Source organism: Cyprinus carpio, chromosome B3 (assembly GCF_018340385.1).
Source record: "Cyprinus carpio isolate SPL01 chromosome B3, ASM1834038v1, whole genome shotgun sequence".
Lineage (NCBI taxonomy): Eukaryota > Metazoa > Chordata > Actinopteri > Cypriniformes > Cyprinidae > Cyprinus > Cyprinus carpio.
Window position 1 is genome coordinate 20,997,835 of NC_056599.1, and position 18,137 is coordinate 21,015,971.

The 18,137-nt window shown below is 36.0% G+C and overlaps 2 protein-coding genes across 6 annotated transcripts; one reads left to right on the top strand and one right to left on the bottom strand.

The window, feature by feature from the left end:
• The first annotated feature begins 1,531 nt into the window (after nucleotides 1-1,531).
• gtf2f1 (general transcription factor IIF, polypeptide 1) lies at nucleotides 1,532-8,376 on the top strand. 5 transcript variants are annotated; one of them, XM_042720196.1, is made up of 15 exons: nucleotides 1,532-1,763; nucleotides 2,280-2,348; nucleotides 2,422-2,435; nucleotides 2,625-2,671; nucleotides 2,790-2,862; nucleotides 2,985-3,178; nucleotides 4,503-4,673; nucleotides 4,789-4,994; nucleotides 5,070-5,226; nucleotides 5,343-5,401; nucleotides 5,508-5,639; nucleotides 6,039-6,109; nucleotides 6,270-6,411; nucleotides 7,185-7,317; nucleotides 7,653-8,376. In XM_042720196.1, exons 2-15 carry the CDS (start codon nucleotides 2,291-2,293, stop codon nucleotides 7,855-7,857), a joined length of 1,662 nt encoding a protein of 553 aa, XP_042576130.1. In that variant the 5' UTR covers nucleotides 1,532-1,763; nucleotides 2,280-2,290; the 3' UTR covers nucleotides 7,858-8,376. The 5 variants fall into 5 exon arrangements, with proteins under 5 accessions (XP_042576130.1, XP_042576129.1, XP_042576133.1 ...); XM_042720198.1 differs by lacking the exon at nucleotides 2,280-2,348 and having other exon boundaries at nucleotides 1,548-1,563; nucleotides 1,653-1,763; nucleotides 2,394-2,435; XM_042720195.1 differs by having other exon boundaries at nucleotides 1,533-1,763; nucleotides 2,280-2,435.
• An 80-nt stretch (nucleotides 8,377-8,456) lies between these two features.
• alkbh7 (alkB homolog 7) lies at nucleotides 8,457-10,594 on the bottom strand. Its single transcript, XM_019074568.2, has 4 exons — nucleotides 10,176-10,594; nucleotides 9,267-9,440; nucleotides 9,051-9,175; nucleotides 8,457-8,925 (listed from the first exon to the last, which is right to left on the bottom strand). Exons 1-4 carry the CDS (start codon nucleotides 10,452-10,454, stop codon nucleotides 8,805-8,807), a joined length of 699 nt encoding a protein of 232 aa, XP_018930113.1. The 5' UTR covers nucleotides 10,455-10,594; the 3' UTR covers nucleotides 8,457-8,804.
• Nucleotides 10,595-18,137: the final 7,543 nt, after the last annotated feature.

The following is an 18,137-nucleotide window of genomic DNA, read 5'->3' on the forward strand; positions in this document are numbered from 1 at the left end:
GAGGACAATAGAAGTAATCAAAACCAACAAAGGAGCAATATTATGCAAGCAGTAGCCTACACATAGCAATGTGTTTTATATATATATATATATATATATTTATTTATATATATACACACACACACACACACACACACACACTTATATATATATAAAGAAAACAAACAGATAAAATAGAATTAGAATAGAGAGTCGAGTTAGAGGGTCAAAAAAGATGGAAGAGATGTGTTTTTAGCTGTTTCTATCTATCTATCTATCTATCTATCTATCTATCTATCTATCTATCTATCTAACTACATATACACACATAAACATTACAGGTCAAAAGTTTGGAAACATTACTAGTTTTAATGTTTTTAAAAGAAGTTTCTTCTGCTCATCAAGCCTGCATTTATTTGATCAAAAAATACAGAAAAAAATGTAATATTGTGATATATTATTACAATTTAAAATAATTGTTTTTAAATTTATTATACTTTAAATTATCATTTATTTCTGTGATGCAAAGCTGAATTTTTAGGATCATTATCACATGATCCTTTAGAAATCATTCTAATCTGATGATTCATTATCAAAGTTGGAAACAGTTCTGCTGCTTAATATTTACACATTGATACTTTTTTTAGGATACTTTGATGAATAAAAAGTAAAAATAAATAAATAAATAAATAAATAAATAAATAAATAAATAAATAAATAAATAAATAAATAAATAAATAGATAGATAGATAAATAAATAAGCTATGTTTTTAAAATATAAATATTTTGTAATAACAATATACACTACTGGTCAGTAATTTGGGGTCAGTAATTTTTTTTTTCTTTCTTTTTTTTTAAATAAAATCAATACTTTTATTCAGCAAGGATGTGTTAAATTGATAAAAAGTGATAGTATAGAAAATATATTATTAGAATATATATTATTAGAATTTTTTATTTTTTATTTTGAATAAATGCAGTTCTTTTTAACCTTTTATTCATCAAATATATTAGACAGCAGAACTGTTTCCAACACTCATAATAAATCAGAATATTAGAATGATTTCTAAATGATCATGTGATAGAGCTGGATGTTACATGTGACACTGAAGGCTGGAGTAATGATGCTGAAAATTCAGCTTTGCATCACAGGAATAAATTATTTTTTTTAAAGTATATTCAAATAGAAAACTATTATTTTAAGTTGTAATAATATTTCACAATATTACTGTTTTTTCTGTATTTTTGATCAAATAAATGCAGGCTTGATGAGCAGAAGAGACTTCTTTCAAAAACATAAAAAATAGTAATGTTTCCAAACTTTTGACCTGTACTGTATATATGTATATACTGTATATATATATATATATATAGCCAAAAGCCAAAGTAAGTGTGTGGTGTGTTTATTTTTTTCTCTTTGAGATTATTTAGATTTAGCCTACATAAATAATGAACACAAACTACAAGAAACCGCTGTTAGTTCAAGCACTGTTGGTACTGCACTCACTGCAGTGTTCGCTTCGGTGCAGCAGGTGGCAGTAAGTCTCCAAGAGGCGGATGACTAGCGTAGAGAAGAAGTGGACGGTGCGGGCTGCTGTTATCTTATCCTTAAAGTTGTTACTGTACCTTTATTTATCTATTTTTGAAAGTGAATTCACGCTTTCGTTTTCTAGAATACCCAAATAAGAAACAGACAGGCAGCCGGACGAGGTGATACAAGTTTAAGCGTTATAAAGTTTAGTAGAGCATCGGATGGTCTCTAGTTAAGCGTTCGCCGGTGGAAGGTAACGTTACGTTCAGTTTATTTCACACATACATCAACATCCTCAAAGTACAAATAGATATTTTACGGCGAGCTTAACGCGTTTTTGCTTCTATTCAAGCCAGGAATAATATCCTTGTTGGTGCATTAATCCAGCATAACAAGAATACATAGAGCATGTCCATTTCCCTTGTCTTTTGATTTATTATTATTTTATTTATTCTATTTGGGACTTATTAAAAGTTTGAATCATTTAGAACGCCGGGCTTTCGTTAATGGGTTTATTTTCCCATAATGCATTGGGAGTATTTACCAAAATAAAATAAATATATGAACATGAAATACTGAGTGGGACCTAAATTATTATTTAGAAAGGAGAAAAATCAATAACAAATACAGACGAACATTTAGAATGCACATCAATATTACACTATATCATTATAAATGGCTGTTAATCTGAAATCCACTTTTTCTATAAATTAGTTAAGTAACATAGTTAACCACTGTATACTGTATACCTTTTTTTTTTTTTTTACAGTGTTGTATGTGATGCTGCAACCACAACTTTTAGATGTCAGCACTACAAGAGCAGCGAAAGTGCTCTGTCGTACGTATGCAGTGTGCATGTTCATACTCTTGTATGTTCTCGCAGGTTATTAACGGGACTTCTTGCTCTGCAGTGATGACGTCCCTGGTAAGTGCCTCAGCATCTACTGTGTTGTGGTTGATTGGATTGTTCAACACCAGCCAGATTTGGCACAATGCAAATTGTGAGTCATTTTAGAAAAGATGTGTAAATTTTGATCTATTACAATCATCATACTGTACAGATTTTGTCAGTATTATCTGTCTCTCAGGCCCAAGAGATTGTTCTTGTTTGCAGGGGAGCAGCAGTTCCTCCGCAACGGAGTATGTTGTACGAGTTCCAAAGTAAGATTTTATTTTATTTATTTTATAACTATACTTTTTATTAGAAATACAATTACAGACTCTAGAGTGCTGTCAAAGAAAGCGGTTAATATCTGAATTCTGGTCTTTTGCCCAACAGAAACACCAGTAAGAAATACAACATAATGGCTTTCAATGCTGGCGATAAAGTCAGTTGCTCGACGTGGACTCAGGTAACAGTCATTATATATGGCCTCTGCTTACACTTGCATGCAATTTTTCCTTCCCTGTATTTTTCAATTTGTCTTCTCTTTAATTCTCTATCTCTCTCTCTGTGTATATGTGCAATGTTTAGGCTCGTATGGAGCGTGACATGAGTAATAGGCGTATATATGGTGAGGAGGAGACTCCGGACGGGGCAGCAGGCAGTGAGTTTGGAAAGAAACAGAGAGAGGAAGCACGGAGGAAGAAGTATGGTATCGTTACGAAGGAGTTCAAGGTGGAGGACCAGCCCTGGATCCTTAAAGTTAATGGCAAGGCAGGGAGAAGGTACAAGTTTCTGCTTTTATACTTTTTGTCTTATTGACACGTTTATTGTGTTATATTTGAGTAAGTTTAGCTACCCATACTTCCGGTAAATCTTAATAAGCCAATAAGTGTTGTTCTGTGTGAATGAATGACGCAGATTTTTCTACGACACATACTCAAGCAAGCATGACACTAACAGTGTTTTCAGCATCTGCTCTCTAACTATCCAGCTTAGGTTACACTTTATTTTAAGATGTCCTTGTTACAGTGTAACTATACATTTAAATTCTGAGTAATACTAATTAACTACATGTACTTATTATATGGTTAGGGTTAGGGTTAGGATTAGGGTTTGGCTTAGGGTTAATTTTATGTAATTATGCATAATGTATTTTTATTATTATAGTAAGTACATGTAATGTGTAACAAGGACACCTTACGGAAAATAACTATAAGGTCAAATTATCTGCATTACGAACCAGTGTGTTTATGACTGTGATAATACATTAAATTAATATGGTAACAAATACCAGTTATCAAGCAGCAATGGAGACTGTTATATACAGCTAAAGTAACTGGAAGTGAATAACACAAGAAGCCTCACACAGTTAAAAGTGGCTGTGTCCACTCATATGTCAAAAATGATGTGGATATGAATGCACAGACTTCATCTCGAGCTGCTCTGAGAGTCACTTCAAAAGCATTTCACAACTGCATTTGATAAAAACCTATCATCAGATACACGCAGAAGCTCAAAGTTTGGTTTGACGTGAACATATGACAGAAACCCTGTCCTACTGTACAATAGATTGTACTTCTCAATGTAATAAAACAATAGTAATACAGTTAACGGAAATATCACACAATTTTCCATTAATGTTTTAATTCAAACAGTCAATCTCTGTTATGCAGCATTTTTTTTTTTTTTTGCCAGACATCAAAGATTTTTTTTTTTTTTTACATTTCATTTGATTACGTTTTAAATGATTTATGAAAAAAATGTATGCATTCATTGATTACTGCCTCTTTTTTTTTGATAATATATTTGTATTAAATGATAAAACACAGAACCCCCCCCCCCCCCCCCCCCCAAAAAAAAAAATAAGGGCACTATTACTGTTACAGTCTTAATACATTAAAATGTTGAAGTCTTATGAATTCAATTGAGTCGACAGCCATTTTGATGATTAAAATCATCATCAGTAAGACCAGTTTAAATTGGGATTTAAGAGATTATTTTTAATTGCTGTCAGCATTTTGTTGAGTGTCGAGTTTATGTTCCATTCATTTTATAAGGACGGCACCTCATTAAATCACTGCCCTACTGTTCCTCTTTATCACTCAGATTCAAGGGTCTGAAAAAAGGTGGAGTCACGGAGAACGCTTCCTACTACATCTTCACACAGTGTGCTGATGGGGCCTTCGAGGCGTTTCCCGTTCACAGCTGGTACAACTTCACACCGCAGGCCAAGCACCGCACACTCACAGCAGAGGAGGCAGAGGAAGAGTGGGGCAGGTTGAGTGGATGCATTCATGAGAACAGCTCTGACGACTCTCTTGTGCGGCCGGTGTCAAATCATTGTAAACACGTCTAAAGCTCCGACATCTCATCATCTTATTTTTCCATATAGGAGAAACAAAGTGGTGAATCACTTCAGTATCATGCTTCAGCGACGCCTCAGACAACAGGAGCAAGGAGAGGAGGAGGAGGAGGAAGGAGAGAAGGGGGGGAAGAAAAAGAAGAAGAAGGGAGGCAGGGGAGGAGACCTGCGGATACATGACCTTGAGGATGATTTGGAAATGAGCAGCGATGAGAGTGACGGCAGCAATGGAGACGGTGAGCAAAGGCTCTGAGAGCGAGAGGAGTGTCAAATGTAGGGCTTTCTTACCAAAATGCCTTCTTTCAATGCAGATGATGAAGCCAAGTCAAAAGCTAAACAGGACAAAGGCCCCAAAGGCAAGGGAAAGAAGAAGAAGAAGAAAAAGGGCAGCGACTTGGAAGGGTTCGAGGATAGTGATGATGGTGACTTTGAGGGGTTGGAGGTGGACTACATGTCTGATGAGAGCAGGTGACTACACAAATCTTTACGTACAGTTACTTTTGCCAAATACTAACAGCCTTTTATACAAAGTGTCTCTTCATGGTTACTGCAGTCTAGTCATAATCATTCTTTCTTTGCTCCAGTTCTGAAGAAGAAGAGCCAGAGAAGCCCAAGCCCAGTAAGGGAGAGGACGTCCCTAAAGGTTAGTGACTCTGAAAGTGTTTTTGCCTTTCTACAGGAGTGTATTTCATTTAATTCTGATGCTTGATTTGAGACAACTCCATGAAGCTCCAATGGCTTTTTTTCAGGAATTGATGAAATGTCGGAGAGTGAGGAAGAGAGTGAGGAAGAAAACAAGAATGAAGAAGATGGCAAGGAGGAAGAAGAGGAAGAAGATGGAAAGAAGACACCGGTGCAGGTGGAAAAGAAGAAAAAGAAAGGTAAAAAGAAAGATTTTTTCTTTGTATTTGAAAGAGTTGGTCATGTTTCACTAGTAGGCATACCACTAAAAAATTAAAATAAAATGAAGGAATTAATAAACATTAATTTAAAAAAAAAAAAAAAAAAAAAAAAAAAAAAAAAATAAAAATACAAATAAAAATAAACACAAAAATAACGTATTGAATTATTTTAAATACAAATATAAAAATAAATATATAAAAAAATAAATATTGAATTATTTTAAATGCAACTTTTATAATTAATATATTGATAAATGCTTTGTATTTTGTTTTTTTTAAGTGCTAATCTTCCAAAATCCTCCATAATGTTGACATTCTCTATATTTTTATATTTATTTTTTCCCTTTTGAAAAAAAATCATTGTGTATGTTGTTTCAGACAGCAGTGGCGAGTCCGACAGCTCTGAGGACAGTGATATTGAAGGAGAGGCAGCTTCAGCACTGTTCATGGTGGTAATGGTTTATATTTGTGTGTGTGTGTGTGTGTGTGTGTGTGTTTGTGTGTGTGTGTGTGTGTGTGTGTGTGTGGGAGAGCGTATGAGAGAGAAGATTCAGTTGTTGTTTCATGTGTATATGGTACAGTGCTCTCTTGTTGTCTCCCCTCTCACAGAAGAAGCGCACTCCTCCTAAGCGAGGGGGTGTTCGTGGCTCAGCAGGTAGTTCAAGAACAGGAAGTCGACCTGGCACGCCTTCTATAGACAGCGCTGCCACTTCCAACACTCTCCGTGCCGCTGCCAACAAACTGGAGCAAGGTACACTCCATGAAACTCAGCTGATTAAACAGTTACTCAAATCAGTTGCATTAATGGCATGAATATTTGCAGAGCAAAAAACAAAACAAACAAACAAAAAAATTACTGCATGATGTTATTGTGGCAAGAAAATGGCATGAAAATAGATTACAGAAAGTGGGTTTAGGAGCATATTAATATGTAGGTTTTTTATGTATATAATTTTGTCATTGTTATGATTATTTTTTTTAATTGATCAAACTTTTGTCAGGTGAAGGGATATTCCAGCCAAAAATTAAAATTCTGTCATTTACACACCCTCATGCTGTCGCATATGTGTATGACTCTCTCTTCAGATGAACACAAAGATTTTTTGAAATATAATCCATGGAGTCCATATAATGCAAGGTGTATGGGATCACCAAATGAAGTGAACAGGATAAGGCATATGACTCAGTTGGTTAGTGTGTTGTCAAACTCTCTTAAGAAGTGGCGCAGACATACAGGGGACTGTTATGTTGACTTTTTTTGAAGCATCAATTTTGGGAGTCCCATTCACTTTCATTATATGGATGAATTATTTGTCCAAAAAAAAAATCTTTGTTTGTGTTTATCTGAGGAAAGTCATATACATCTAGGATGGCATGAGGGTGAGTAGATGATGAGAGAATTTATGTAATAAGCCGTGACATTACTTATATTAAAAGGACTAGTATCTCATCTTGTCTCTGTTTCTCTTCACTGTTAAGGGTTAGGTAAAGTTTTAACTTCATGTATCTGCTTCTTTGTCTCAGGTAAGCGCCAGACAACTGTGCCCAGCTCAGAGACCCCAGCGACGAAGAGATTAAAGATGGAGCCCAGCCCTCAGAGCTCTTCAGGGAAAAGCACACCCCAACCAGTGTCAGGGAAATCCACCCCCAGCTCCAGGTCCTTTTCTTTCTTAAACATTATCTAAACCCTCAGCTCTCCAACTCTTCTCCCCATCTCTGGGTCCTGGGTCTTTTCTCCAGCTTTCAGCTGATTTCCTCTATCCCCTGAGAGAAGGAGGACCCAGTTAAACTTGCATTAAACCATACAGTACTGTATCCAGTTACACTATGACACTGTGTGTATTAGACCCATAATGCAAAGTTTATGCCAAATGTCTCAAAACAGCACAACTCTTCAGCACATTAAAGCTCATGTTGCCCATTTTATCCCTTCAAGGATTGCCACAGTCACAAACTGCATTATGTTTAACATTTTTTGCCTCTTCCCTTTAGTGATGTGCTGCTGACAGAGGATGCCGTGCGCAGGTATCTCATCAGGAAGCCCATGACCACTAAAGACCTGCTGAAGAAGTTCCAGACTAAGCGAACAGGCCTCAGCAGCGAGCAGACGGTCAATGTGCTCGCCCAGATCTTGAAGAGACTAAACCCAGAGAGGAAGAACATCAATGACAAGATGCACTTCTACCTCACTGAGTGAGCCCAGCTGAGGAGAGAGTGAAACTGAGCGCCCATCACCAGCAGCAGCACAGCTCATTTGGGTCAAGGCTACCAACTTGATCTGAAATTTGTCATTTTGCTTTCAACCATTCAGCAAACAGTAGTATTTAAGTGCTGTTAATTGAGTTCCAGATGAGAATGCTGGAGGTCCAAAGATTAAAAAGACAGAAAACTGAGAAGCAAGCAGTGGAATAGGTTTTTGTGTATTGTAACGGATATAGGAAAGATGTGTTTGTAAATTCCACATTTATGTCTGTTAATGACAGGTTGAATATCAGAGAGAAGCTGGGTAATATCAACACCATGATTTTTCATGAAAACCTTCTGAATTTTGAGAGAGGGACTTCATCCAGAGAATACCATCACATCTGTGGATTTTATTACACAATCATTTCTTATCATGTCTGTTTGCGTTTTTTTTTTTTTTTCTGCTGTAAAAAGTAAAACTTTTGCAGAAGATTTCTCCTTTGGTAGTACATTAAATTTGTTCTGAAATTAATAACAGTGTTTGTGTTCATTTGTTTAAACTGCATATCGTTTGCAACAGTAATGTATTGTTTGAGAAGAAAGCCACAATAGTGAATAGCAAAAAACATTTATTAATAGACATTGTAAATGTGAAGCAGTTCCAATAACTGTCTTCATCCTTTTCCCTGACTTAATTTACATTATGCATTGTATGAATCAAATCTTTTTCCTTCATATATTCAGTACAGGTATTTGGACATTTCAGTGAGGTGAGTGTTATCTTAATGTAAAAAAAAAAAAAATTCCAGCAGTTGTTTCTTTGTGGTTATTCCAGGAAAATGCATCTGATTTGTACATTTTTAGTTCCCTTTGTGTGTATCTGGAAAACTCTAGTCAAAGGTAGTAATATGATAAAGCCACAGGGTTTCCAAGACAAGTGCCAAGGTCAGTCCAGTTCTTTTAAACAGGCAGGTTTCGACAGATGACAGAGATGCGGCGATGACGTGGAACCTTCTGTCCTGAGAAAAAGGATTCTTCATCTTTCAAGATTTCATGGGTGAATTTAAATCGAGCATCATCCCTGTTGATATGAACACATGTGTTTCACAAATGTTGAATGTCTTCTAAAATAGACCAAAATATTCTTCTTCAGACTGTTTTTTTTTTTGAGATATCAAAAAAATAAAAAATATGCTGGGTATATACCTTAATATATAAAGTGAGCGCCTACTCAGAAGCAAGTCCACCCAATCGGTGGATTTATTTTCTGGGACTAATCGCATAACACTATCGGACAACAGGCTCAGTCCTGCAATAGTGCTTCCACAGAACTGGCAAGAGAACAGAGAACATTAATAATGTACAAATAACAGTGTTAAGTGTGGAGAACATCAATACTGTACAAATAACTGAGAGGCAGACCTTCACACTGTCAATATGGGGTTTGATAAAACCCTCTTTGTCCAGGTCCAGAACATGAATTGGCCCAAGCAGTGGACTGCCTTCAGGAAATGCAACTGCTCTCACCCGCCTTAAGATACTTTCACAGGTAACTCCCCACTGCAGGCGCTCTGTTTCTCTGTAGCCGTGAATAGCCTGAGTGGTGAAAGAGAAATGTACCAAAGAATTGGAAAATGGGGTGAAGGTCATTAATAGCCTATGGTCAATAATTAACAGTAGGAATTTTACAAATAAAATGCCCTAGAAATACGTTTACAACCTTATTTAGTTAAAACAACAGTGTTGGTTTTTATTAACAAGTGGAGAAAAACTGAGGTCAAGACGTAGATTGTAGACAAATCTTTAATTTCAATGGAAATTATTTTAGTTGTACTTTAAGTTCACGTGTAGTGGGACGCATGAAACCCACTTAGCACTTCATAATAAAACATAATAAACTGTGTCTATTTTATTAAGCTTTATCAGGATGTTTGTTTGTTTTGTTTTTCAAGGAATGAGCTGCACCAACGAGGACAAAACGACTGTTTCCAAACAGGTTTCCCAAACACTTCACTCTCTTTGGTTGTTGCGACAAAGTAGCCCCGCCCACCTGCTAGATTTCTGATTGGCTAACACACGCGGTTCGCGCTCAAATTCTTTATTCGCAGTTTTCTCAGAGAGAAGTATGAATCAGCACACCTATTTCACTTATAGTAGGACCGTTTTCAAGAAAGTATTGGGTTCACTTGGAAAGTACAGGTAGGTTGGAACTAAACTCCAGAAACAGTAGACTACACAAAAGCTACGACCATAAAAACGATGAGAGTAGCAATGAATGAAATGACGCTGGATGGCAGTGTTTAGGTTTACACACTTCTCCATGGTACTTACATCGTCCCAGTGGTCAAACTCATATCGCTTTTTTCTAAGTCCTGTCTCTACTTCTTTGAAAAGGGCATTCTCCTCTTCCTCGCTGATAAAATTCTGTCTAACTTCAACATGCCCACGCACTACGGATAAAATCTCCTGAGACGACCCGAACAACCATTTACACTCTTTGCTCTCGGGGCCTTTTCGTAAAGCCGAGCTCTCCGATAAAAGCCTATACAATAAGGGATTTTGGAAAGAGTTCCTCTGTACTTGTTTCGATACTCTAATAAGTAGTGTCATTCTGTCGAGGACACACGATGGCACTTAAATATCCACAATATTCAGCGTACTAGTGTCACTACTGTCATTGACAGGGCGCCATTATGAATTCGCTAAGATTTCTGGGACTTGCAGTATTTGAGTCAAATCGCTTCAGCCTAGCAATCTAGCATTATATTCAGCTTTCAACGAATGTAGTTGCAGTTTACAAGAATTTTTTTAAAATTAGTTCAAAATAGTTTAACTTTAGAACTGTGTTATTTATGTCACAAACGGCGATGCATTAGCTACAAATACAGGTAAACAAGTTTAATTTGCGCTCTGTTGTTTCCAGTGAGTAAAGACGACATTCTACTCTAGTGATGATAAATTATATATAATTTCAATTCCGCATTTCAACACTAGAGAGCACCACATGACTATTGATTGCTGTGACAGATGAAGCTAAAAATAAAAAAACTTTTATTTCTGGGGGCAAACGCATCCTTTTTTGATTTCCTCCAAACATAAGCACGCTAAATATCAGATTTTTCGCTGTCTCTTCCTATTTTGCCCCTAGGCTCAAATTTCACGTTTTAAATCTATAAAGTACACAACCTCAATTTCTATTGGCGTGTTTTTGTTAAATGTGAAATAGCTCTCGCTCTCCTCCCCCTGCTAGCTATTCAGTATTTCTGTGCTATATATTATAATCCACACTTTTGACAATCCAATCTAAACCCATCTCCAATGACTGTGCTTTTTTCAGACTAATATGTCACTGTTCTTTTAGAAACATCACACACACAAAAACAAAAAAAAAAAAAAAAAAAAAAAAAAAAAACCACATTGACTGGTTTCTCTCATCAATTAGGCTGCGAGACTGTAATGATTGTAATTATTTGTAATTGTAATGGTCAGGCAGTGCTGTTTGTGGCAGTGGGAGGGCAGTAAACAGTCTTAAGTATCTGAGATTTACAGGCAGTAAGACATTGAGTGCTGATACATGGCTCTGGGGAATGTGCAATATATCCACACTATAGCCAATACAGCAAAGATTAGAAGATGGCAAAGCCTGAAATAAATCAGAACCTAGCCTCAGAATTTTTTTTTTCCTGTTTTTGTAGCAGATATGTACTGGTTTACATTATACATTAGCTCAGAATTTCCTACATATTAGAGAGGGAATTCTCTTTAATTTCTTTACAAACTTTAAATCACTTTTAGAGGCAACTTTAGATGCAACCCATTTACAGTCAGTTTTACATTTGAACACTCTAAAAATATAAGTTATCCTTTGCTAAGCCCCGTCCCTTTGGTGGCTCTTGTTACAAAACATCCTATAGAAATGAAATGGACATTCGTTAAACAGCGTAATATTCAGTAAAAATGTGCTCATGAGGTGGTAAAAAGGTATTATTGTTACATTGACTCAAATAAATCATGTAGTTGAAGTGTTTTATCTGCTGTTTTTAAAAGAAATTGTGAAATTTAGTAAAAGCATAATTTAAAACAGCGGGGACTGCAAATTATAATTGACCAAATTGACCCAAGAAAGCCTAATTTGAAAGCAATTACAATTAGGGTTGCAAAGGGGAGGAAAATTTCCGGAAACTTTCCAAAATTTCTGGACAGTTGTGAAAAAAATTCCAGAAATGTTCCACCATTTTGCAACCCTAATTACAACTTATAGCATTAGAGCACACATTTGTTAACACAAGGGAAACAATGCTTTACCATATTTTTGATAATTTGGTATTTAAACTAAAAAAAACAGAACCTCAATAGATGTACATTTGAAAAAAGCAAAATATTGTCTGGAAAAATAGTAGACAGCAGACGTTCTAAGGCAGGATTGTCAACAACATTCTTAAGGCGGGGCTAAAGAAGGGTCAATTCACAAGGAGAAACAAACACTACAGCTGAACATTTACATACATACACATGCAGACAAACACAGCTACATATTTAGCTCACTTCCAAGCCTGTCATCCTGCAAGAGCATTTTCTTAATGGGTTTCATGATTGACAGCAGCTGATCTAAAGAACACAGGGAATCGTTTAAGCCTCCAAGACTCCGACTGTTTGTCAAGTGACTATATATTGCTCAATTGATTGTAATTTAAATATAGGCTCATAAATGAGTTTGATTTCCTGGAGAAGTACAGGGCATGGAGAGGGCGCAGAGAGAGTTCTACAGAGTTTTTTTAGTTACTGACTAAAAAAAACACAACGGAATTTCTCAGAAGAACCACACAAGAATTAAAGTCATATAGACTGGAACGAGAATTTTCATTTTTGGGTGAACTGTCTCTTTAAGTTGATGGGGATTACAGATGTAGCAGAAAAGCTTGGATTTGAGTGGAAAAGAGGCACTGAGCTTGGGAATCAAGTTAGGGAAGCAGAGCGAAAAGAAAGTATGACAGATGAGTGAAAGCATATTGTGATGACAGTTCTGTCCCTTTGTGAAGATGCTGGCCTACTTACTACTTAAGGATGTTTGGAGCCGTTTACAAGCACTTTGAGTCAGTGTTCAAGTGCTGTAAACAGATCAACAAAGACATTCCAAATTTCTGTCTATCACTGGCCTTTTTGATAATTGTATGGTTTTTGCTGTTTATTTCATGCAACAGTGACACATTAATTGTAAAATTGTTTCTGACAGATTGTGAAAACGTTAACATGTTTATCCAGAAATGGTCCTTTTGCTAATCTCCTATTGGTGCAGTTAATGAGACTGTCTATATGTTAGTAGAAGGGTTAAGAGCACTGAAAAGAGTTGAATGGATGTTTTGTCAGGCATTGGGGCTTTTAATAATTCTACACTGTTTAAAAATGTATTGTACCTACATCAGGCTCTTCCCCAAATAAAACACTCCGCTCAGAGGACGATGGCCTACTTTACGCTCTCCCACAGTCTCCATATCACAGCTACATATTCATCTTTGTCTCTTACCTGTGCCAAAAAGTGTATATTATTCGTGTTTTCATTTTAATTGTATAAAATATTAATCATAAATGAGCCTCTAAAGAAGCTCATAAACACACAAAGAAATCGTGTGTTCAACTCTCTTATTTTCTCTAGTGCGTGTTTATTGCATCTGACACACTTACATACCGAGGGGTGATACGTTGCGATGTGGCCCTTTCCACTGACCAGTAGGATTTATATCTGGAAGATAAGGTTAAATAAGGAGCAGAGAACCTGGTATACATGCTGTTTATGAATTATTCAATTTTATGAGTCACTGAGTTTAGCTTCTGCTGCAAATACACAGCAGCATTACTTCAGAATTCTTGATTGGCACTGTGTGCATAGGTTCACATTTTTACCATCTCTTTATCACCATTATATGCAGTTACTGAATGCACACATTCAAACTGATGCATTATGCTGTTGCATTTGTTTTGCGAGATTTACATGTGACGGTTTTATGGGTGCACTGAGCACTCAATTTAATTTTGATTGATTTGATGCCAATTCTCACACAACGTTTTCTCTGAATCTGAGCATAGCTGAGCCAAACTCATATGTCACAGGACAAATCTAAGAGACCGGAATTTACTCATAACTCAATTTGGGCAAAATGTGCAGCTCGTTTTGCCTTTGTAGAGCAGTGTAGTGAGACATCTTATTGACTTCTCTCTTTCTTTGGCTGGCTGTGCATGCTTTCTGTGTGCTGCTGTGTTAGATTAGTGTGGCATGCTTTAATAATGCACTAACGGAGGGATGTTTCTGCTTGGCAGCAGGAGAGAGCTCTGGCATTCAAAAGCAATCGCCTTGTGAACCCCAACTGTGTGACAAGGCTGACACAACAGGACTTCAGCACACATCACAGCATACAGCCCCACCACTGAGACTGCATTCATAATCAATACGTAAACATGCACAATATACAGAAACTCTTCATTAAGAAGATTAGTGGTAACACACAAATAACTTAATCAGATGAACATATACACTCTTTATACATTCATTATCTTCTAAATGGCCAAAAAATGTTTGCTGGTCCTAGTAACGCTAAGCAAAGCCCTTCAATTGTGTTGTTTAAAATAATGAATGTTTTAAATGTCTTTTAGCAATTTAATATCACAGCTGTGCAAAATCCTTGTACAGAGGCAGCTGTCAGGATGATGAGCAGGATTTGTCTTGATCAGGGTTTTTATGGGGTAGGAGCTGCTAGACTGTGTAGGACAGTCACTAAATTGGCGGTTTTGATTTTGAAAGATAATGAGTCTCGGTTTGTTTTCTGTTTGTGGGTGTTCGATTACTTTACTGTGAAGATGTATTCTTTATATAGCGTTTAATTAGCTTGTTTTGTTTTTTCCCCCTCTGTTCGTAGTTTGATTAATGAATTTAGGCCACAGTTTAGAGCTCTGACTCACCACTTCTCAAGTTTGTTCACTTGGAATAATTGAAAGATAATTCTACAAATCATGAAACCAGCACATTGCACATAAGCAGGTTATGATCTGTCCACACATTGATCTGCAACAATAACTGTAGACTAATACTTGGCTGGCATTAGTGATAATTACTTAATAAAATTAGGGTAAGAAATTGTTGCAAATACACCACGACTTTTGTTTAGAATTGGTATTTGTTTGGAATATAAGTTTATGTTAATGTAGAAACCAAAGTGCCTTTACATGAAGCAAATGCTCTGCAAGTACTTAAAGATGTCTACACTGTACCTGTTACATGTTTATGTTTTTAATTATTTTGTTTATCATCATTTGTTTTATATTTCATTTAGGTATATTTTATTTTTATTTAGATCTAATGCTATGTGCAGTGTTTCAGAACCATGGACAGCTGCCTTTCGTGGCTGTCCTTAGATTGGTGCTCTTGCCTAACTGAGCTAAAAGATCACACTTTGTTTGAGGGTTTGAAGTTTCATTAATGCAAACCAAAGGCTGAGGGTGGTTTAAATAGCACAAATGCCAAACAGATTTAGCTGTAATAGATTTAGGCTATTATTTACGTTTCAATTGTGTTTCAAATAGTGTTTCAATAACAACAAAAGTTATATTATAAATTGCTCACTCAGAACGCTTATTTTTACCTTGTGCAAAATAAACACTTTCGAACAGATTTCACATGCGTCTTAGGAAGTAATCATCGCAACTACGCTGAGGTGCTTTAAAAGGAAAAATATACAGCTGCAGTATCACTTTATTATAGATTCATAATCACAAACTTAAACAGGATGCAGCTCTAAAATTACTCAGATATTACCGATAAAAGCCATTATGTATGATGCAGTGTGCTCTCTACACTCAATTGACTGTCGCTTAGTCTGACTGTTCATTCAGACAAAGGCTACAGGAGAAAGTCGCCTGTCAGCCGCTGTTGATCTGTTGACTGAAGCCTTGAGGCTGGAGGCTGGTGCCTGTTTGAGCTCTTGACCCCGGGCTCTTCCGGACTGACGCTAAACGCATCACATTCGGTTGATCACACGCGTACTGGTTCAGATAGTGAACAGCTTGCTGCACAAGATCAAGGGATGAGCAGAGATCCAGACAAAAAATTTTCCCCTCAAGTTCACATAATTCTTTTCACAGCAGTAGCAGGCCATGTGATATTGTGGTAGCCTATTTCTTGATTTGTTTCAGGGGGAGTTTTTAGCAGTAAGGTGGGCAAGCAGTGATATAACTGATTAAAACTACACATGGGAGAGAGGCACTGTCTGCCGTACCAAGACTGTGTCCACTTGTTTTAGACATTGGGATGGGATGGGGCATTAGGAGGACCAGTAAGGTACAATGGGGCTAAAGGCCCACCTTAAGAAAAAAATGTGCTCTTCACTGCGCCTAAAATGTATAATTGCAGAAAAAATTTACATTGTATTGAACATTAATGGAGCAACATTTTTGTGTGAAAATAAATAATTCAAGTTATTTATCTTGTTTAAAATTCTTATAAATGTATGAGGTGGCAGGGGGCAACCAAAAGGCTCACCAGCATGGGGTAAAAGGCACACTGTATTGATACAAATACTTCATTTTTTTAAGTTAATATTTGTTCAAAACAATCATTTTAGCAAATTTGAACTGTTTTTGCTTATTTTGAAAAATAAAAGAATTAATTTTTCAAAAAATATACTATCATTAAAATGTTAATATAAAAAATATATTTTAAAATACAGAAACAAAATCATTTTTAATAAGTAAAGATTCTGAAAGTATTGAAGGAGATCCAATAATAATTGAATATAGCCTATATTTACAGTAGTAACAACAAATTATATTTCATTATATGATATGATTAATACCATTTTTTTTTTAAATATGATGGTTTCATTCTAAACATGGTGATTATCTTTAAGATGGACACCCAACATAATGTATGATATTTACCATCTGAATCTAACCATGTCATGTCAACAAATGGAAAAGTCAGCCATCTATTAATTATCATGTTAAATACTGTGCGCCTTAGCCCCAACAGCAGGGGCACTTTTTACCCCAAATACCATACTTTTACATATTCTTTCTTAATTTAAAAACTGTTGCTTTAATTATATTAAAACTGAAAATCATAAAGAAGACCTTTGTCTCAAAATATATGCATTAATTTTAGCGATTCTCATTTGCTACTTAAATCTACAACATATATATATATATATATATATATATATATATATATATATATATATATATATACTAGTGGTTATATTAGATCAAGTAAGCACAGAATCAACTTTGCACTGTTGCGCACGATTGCGTCAAAGATCAGACAAATATATACATGCATCTTGAAAAGCGGATGTTTGGAAAGTGCTATGCCACATTTTTGTGCCATCTAGTGGTTTAGATGAAAATAATATCAATGGTGCCTTTTACCCTGGGGTGCCTTTAGCCTCGTTTTACCCTTCTGTATATCCTCCTCTGCTTACTGCTTCCTGTGATATCAGATAGGTGGGCACTGTTAAGGTCGCATGGGTCTACTGATTTTTGCCATTCGCGGCAAAACAACTGCATCCTAAAGCATATTGCCCTTGCTTAATTCACTCTCAAACCCATTTTCTAAGTCATCACATGGTCGCATGGCTGATGTGTTAACCCAATCTAATGAAAGTATGTATCAATAGCAAGAGTTAATGTTTCAATTTGGCATACAATTTATATGCAGAAATGAACTTTGACGAGCATATGATATGCAATGGTTAGGATTAGGGTTGTGGGGTAGATGCGGTTCAGGTGTACACGAATACTGCCTATTAAATGCATGCCAACAATTTATGTATCATGCACTGGAAAACTGCATACTATATGCACGTCAAACACGTTTTTTTTTTTTTTTTTTTTTTTTTTTACAATGTACAATTTTTGGTCCATTTTCACTTCCCAATTCCATGCGTCAACCACATAGACCTACAGTTTGAACTAAACAAAATATACAGCCATCAAAATGCCAGGCCCGATTGTTTATTACTTGTAACATCATTACTGTATTTTTTACAGCATTTAAGTAGCTTAAATTTCACAGGTGCCATTTTTTCTTTACCGTAAACTAGCTTTTTTTCCCACTATTGTTGAAAAAATGGGTGGGATGGAGGAGAGGGAGAGTTTAAAGGGGTCATATGATGCGATTTTAAATTTTTCCTTTCTCTTTGGAGTGTTACAAGCTCTTGGTGTATAAAGAAGATCTGTAAAGTTGCAAAGACTAAAATCTCAAACCCAAAGAGATATTCTTTATCAAAGTTAAGAGTCAACCACACC